Below are 4,857 nucleotides of genomic sequence, written 5' to 3' on the forward strand. Positions count from 1 at the left end.
GGGGGGGGCTCCTCTATCTTTCTGAGGTCCTTAACCATCTCCCTGAGAAAAGTAGACAGTAAAAGCCAAAATAGACTAAATATAGCCTGAACGATCCTAAAAATCCCTCGAAGTCTTTGTTTTTTAAAGCGTCGGACTTCTAAATTCTGATAAGGGCCTCCAGGAACAACTCGAATCTAGGACGGGAGGCGGTGTGGCAGGAGACCCTCGTCCTGAAATTTCAGACACACCAATATTTCTGAGCGATGAGTGAAACAGTATAATAGGCCCCCGTACTAGGTATATGGGTTATGTGAGGGTGGATTTGCCGGAAACTGAAATGTATTTTGAGGTTCAGAAGATATTGCGGTATCTGATCGGAACAATTTTCTTTGACCAAACCAGAAAAGGCTACTATTTTGTTGTGGTTTATCCACTTTTGCGGTCGTGTGCCCTAACTATGTAATGGATGTAGGAATGGTGGTGGTGCTATGCACGCAAGTGAGTAGGGGTAGAAGCGCCGATCCATGAGGATTGTTATCTCCTGACGATCGACTTAAAACGAACATTGGAGCACTGTCCAACAAGCCAATGCAGCAGCCCATTTCTTAGCTCCGCTGGCCTGTTGTTTGAGCGGATGATCCACCTGATTTCACTGTCTCAACCTGATTGATGATGAATCTATACTGTGCTAAATAAATGTTGCTATACACTGCAAGAAAAACATACTAATACACACACAATATAAAATATTCAACAGCAAACTGAACCTTCAAAATAATTTGAAACAATGCTCAGCCATAGGAGCAATCAGATTTATACTCTGAGAGCGCTCAATTGTGTCATCGCCGCAGCAATGATTCTGTATACTTTTGCATTTCCAATCCAAAAATTTCACAATACATCCGTGCCTTTTCTTATTGATAAGGAAAACAAGGACAGGAGCCAATGCGCATCAAATCTAGTCCTGCCACCGCAGATGACAAGGAGACAAACACAACAACAACTTATCTTCAACTAAATGATTATAAATTTTACAGCATTTTCAGAAACGGGGGGCTACATCTGCACTCCCCATCTTCTCGCTGACGGTGGAACCAAAAGATGGGCCACCCTTCCGGTAGCAGACAAGGAACTCGGTTGGGTAGCCCTTCAACTTGTGAGGCTTGATTTCCAGGTCCGCGAAAGTGAGAGCTGTTTCAGGCAACAATGTGAGCCAATGCCATGAGTAAAAGAATGAGACCATTGTATTGCTTGTGGGCGGTAGCCTTACCATCTTCAGATACTAGGTTGTCTACAGAGAGTGCATTGATCTGATCGAGATTGAAATTTGAGGGAGTTGGCAAAGGGAAAGGCACTTTGTTTAGCAGCAATTCCCTTGGAGTAGCAATAGCCTGCAAAACAAGAAGAGCAGCAGTGGTCAATATGTAGGCCCCACCTGATTGTCAGGTTGTCTTAACTTAAGCATGCTGCTGTCTAAATCCGTACCCTTGCAATAGGAAAAGGAAGATTCACATATCTCGGCCATTCGCGTATTGTTTCAAACATCAACTCAGCCTGTAACAACCACAACATCATCATCTTATCATACAAGGTTCAACATAGTTATTATTGCATAGCAGTTGTGTATGGTAATTACCAGGTCTCGAACAGTGTAAACATCTGGTCCACCGAGCTCATAGGTCTTTCCCATGCTGGTGCCATCATCCTTGAGGGAGTTGACAATGGCAGCAGCAACATCCACAACATAAACAGGCTGAAACCTGCAAAATGTTGCATCAAGTAATTCAGCTGCTGGTGGAAGTAGAGCACATCATTTCATGATAGAAGTAAAAGAGCAAACTCAATTACTTTGTAGATCCACCACCAACTAGTGGGAGGAAACCCCAATTTTTGGCATACATTGCCCATCTGTTCAAAATCCGATCTTCTGTGCCAATCAGGGTTGCAGGCCTCATGATTGTAGCCTGTTGATGGATAAATACAAAATTATCGTTGCAGTCATTGACTACATACATGGGAAATATTTAACTGCTAACTTCAGATAGTACAGAAACAAGAAGATAGTACAGAAACAAGAACTATGATTGCAACTATAGTTGCCAAAACTGAGAGAAGATTCTTACTTCAGGAAATTCTTTTAACACAGATTCCTCTCCAGCAGCCTTTGCTCTAAGCAATCTAGAAGGTGAAGAGGCCGATGCCCCTAAAGCAGAAACCTGGATAAACCTAACGATACCCCCATGCTCCTTGGATATCTGTGTAAAATCCAGTACATCTTGTTAGTAGCTGGTCAATATATAGAGTATGAATGCGAGACTGCATGTTACAGAAAGTAGAATTTAACAAAAATATCATGTGCCAGAGCACCAAGCTACAGAATCTTGTGCTCTGAAGTACACTGGATGAAACCAAGCCACGGTCATCTGAACATGTACAATTTGGAATAACAGCTATGATTAATCAAGCCAAGCTAAAGGTAGCACTCGTAGCACAAACCAGCAGAACGGTTTCCTTGTCAACGAATGTAATCCCAGGTCGAGAACAGGTGGGCCATAGTTCACAGGACGAGAGCTCAAGTTGATTCCTATGGTTGCAAGGCATCTACTCCTAATACTCGATGGCCCTTGCAACAATAGTCTACAAAGTTGGATAGTAAGCATGCAGCAGGAAGAAAAATGGATGTTTACACAATGCATACCATAGCAAGTTGTTCAGCCATACTATGGTTTACTTCTTCAAACCCATAGTTTCTTGTTTCGAACTCCCGTCCTGTTGAAATTAAGTCGACATAAGTAGAATGAGATTTCAATATGACAGTAATGTGTCTCAAGAAAAACATACCAATGAGGTTAATGACCACATTTGACTTGGCTACAGAAGCCTTAATCGAATTCACATCTCTTGGGTTGTATTTCATCGGAACAATCTGCCAAAAAGATGAAAATACATAAGACGGGAAGAGCAAAGGGATAATGGCCAACACTATTTGTTAGTCGTTCTTGTACCTGACCCAAGTCACCCATTAATTTCAGGTGGCGGTGAGAATCCTCGCAACCTCTGAACGGGACAAGAACCTGAGATCCCATCTTTGCTGAATGAAAATAGTATTTTGAGAAATCCATGGTTATTATTTAAGTGACAAATAATTCAGTACAGTCACCATAGTCTTGTCATCTCACCAAGTTGCTGCACAACGTAGCGTCCAAGAAATCCAGTAGCTCCAAACACTGTAGCGACGATTCCACTGCCAAAAATAGCGACAATGGTTTCTCGTGTTAGACCGAAGCAACACTGCAGGAATAAGGCAACTCCGACAAATTATTAGAAGACTCTTGTCGGTCTGAAGACATTTTGATCCAAAGATGCAATGACCATGCTGGATCAGAAAAACATTAGCACACAGCTTTTTTTCCAACACACTGCAAACCTCAAGTCCTAAAGTTCACAAGTCTCGACTTTTTCTAAATTTGGTTTCATGGGACGGAGGGAGTACATATTACTATACATGGAAAAGAAAATGAATGGACATGCACACAAAATCAGCAAAGGTCGACAAAGGTTCATATCTTGTTCAACATCATGCCTCCAATGTTAATACCTACCTATAGGCACAATAGTCACCACTTTACCAATAACAGTAGACATAACTCCAATTCAGCTCAACTTAACTAAAACTGCACTAAAAGTCAGGTCAGAACATGGGTGGCTGTAGAGCTTGACTAAAAGTCAGGAGGCCTCTACACAGATAGGCTCGTGAGTAATCAACCTAGGAGTGCTATTTGAAGACTTAATTACTGCTAATAGAACATTTCAGACGGCATCAATCACTCAGACACAAACAATGCAAAATGCAAATACAGTATGTGCACTACAGGTCGTGTCGAACTAAGCATCAAGGCGGTCATGGCATCACCTCTCTAGCACGGCTGTATGAAGAGATCACAACATCAACATAACATAACACACAGAAATGAAATCAGCCCTACAGCATCAAACGCCTAACGCCAGTTACAGTGAAACGCCCAACCCGATTAACCAGAGTTCAGAGGAGAAACGGTTAAGGCTTCACCTCACGGAGGACCTCCCTCCCGTGCCCTTGCGGACGAGATGGCCCGCCCCCTTGACCGCCGGCGCCCTGGCGGACATGTACCTCGCGCCATCCGCCCCGCTGAACCCTGCATCCCAGAGCCCGCCATCGGTGAGATCCACTCTCCATTTCAAGCCCGGGAAGATCTCCGATGCGTACCTTGGGGAGCGAGCGCCGGCTGGGCGGCGGATCTGAAGGCGGAGATGGCGGCCGATGAGGCAGGCGAGAGGTGGTGCTGGTCGAGGAGGTGGCGCCGCAACGCCGCCGCCTGCATCGTCGCCGTCGTCGGTGGTGGTCGCCGGAGCCGGAGTCGGGGAGGAGGAGACGGGGAGGCCGAGTGGTGGTAGTGGGTGGTGGGATGGGTAGGGTCGGGGCCTTGGGGTCGTCGGAATCTACGAAATGCGGCCCAACTAGTATGGGCCTGTGGCCTCAGCCTTTAACTGGGCCACGGCCCGTTGCGACCCGTGTTCTGATTAAAGCGTGCCACCGTGCTCCGGTTGGTGGTCCGCTCTCCCCTGGCCTTCTCCGGCGAGCTGCGAGCCACCGCCGCCGCGCATCGACGGGGTGGACGCTCAGCGCCGTGGAGGGCGGCGTTGGCGGGCTCCAGGATGTCATACAAGAACACCACCCTCGCCTTGTGCGCCATCAACGTCCTCGTGGTAGCCCTCCTCCTCCGCAACCACTTCTCAGCCTGGCCGCGCCTCCCCGGCAGCCACCGGCTCGACTCAGGTACGGGATCATGCTCGCCGTCTGATTAAAACATGTACGTAGTAGCTGGTTTTACCCCT

General features: G+C 46.3%; 1 protein-coding gene across 1 annotated transcript; it reads right to left on the reverse strand.

Moving 5' to 3' along the window:
- Nucleotides 1-757: 757 nt before the first annotated feature.
- On the reverse strand, nt 758-4,432 carry LOC127305354 (NADH dehydrogenase [ubiquinone] 1 alpha subcomplex subunit 9, mitochondrial). Its single transcript, XM_051335767.2, has 12 exons — nt 4,229-4,432; nt 4,052-4,157; nt 3,162-3,226; nt 2,988-3,073; nt 2,824-2,908; nt 2,681-2,751; nt 2,106-2,237; nt 1,831-1,946; nt 1,619-1,742; nt 1,468-1,536; nt 1,253-1,373; nt 758-1,173 (listed from the first exon to the last, which is right to left on the reverse strand). The coding sequence occupies exons 1-12, from the start codon at nt 4,341-4,343 to the stop codon at nt 1,025-1,027; spliced, it is 1,239 nt and encodes a 412-aa protein (XP_051191727.1). The 5' UTR covers nt 4,344-4,432; the 3' UTR covers nt 758-1,024.
- Between the last annotated feature and the right edge of the window lie 425 nt (nt 4,433-4,857).

The sequence above is a fragment of the Lolium perenne genome, chromosome 6 (genome assembly GCF_019359855.2).
Source record: "Lolium perenne isolate Kyuss_39 chromosome 6, Kyuss_2.0, whole genome shotgun sequence".
Classification (NCBI taxonomy): Eukaryota; Viridiplantae; Streptophyta; class Magnoliopsida; order Poales; family Poaceae; genus Lolium; species Lolium perenne.

Coding starts and splice junctions, on each gene's coding strand:
- LOC127305354 (XM_051335767.2), bottom strand. CDS start 4,343: ATGCAGGCGGCGGCGTTGCGGCGCCACCTCCTCGACCAGCACCACCTC. Junction 4,158..4,228: donor GCCGGCGCTCGCTCCCCAAG/GTACGCATCGGA, acceptor TCTGGGATGCAG/GGTTCAGCGGGGCGGATGGC. Junction 1,743..1,830: donor GTTGGTGGTGGATCTACAAA/GTAATTGAGTTT, acceptor AACATTTTGCAG/GTTTCAGCCTGTTTATGTTG.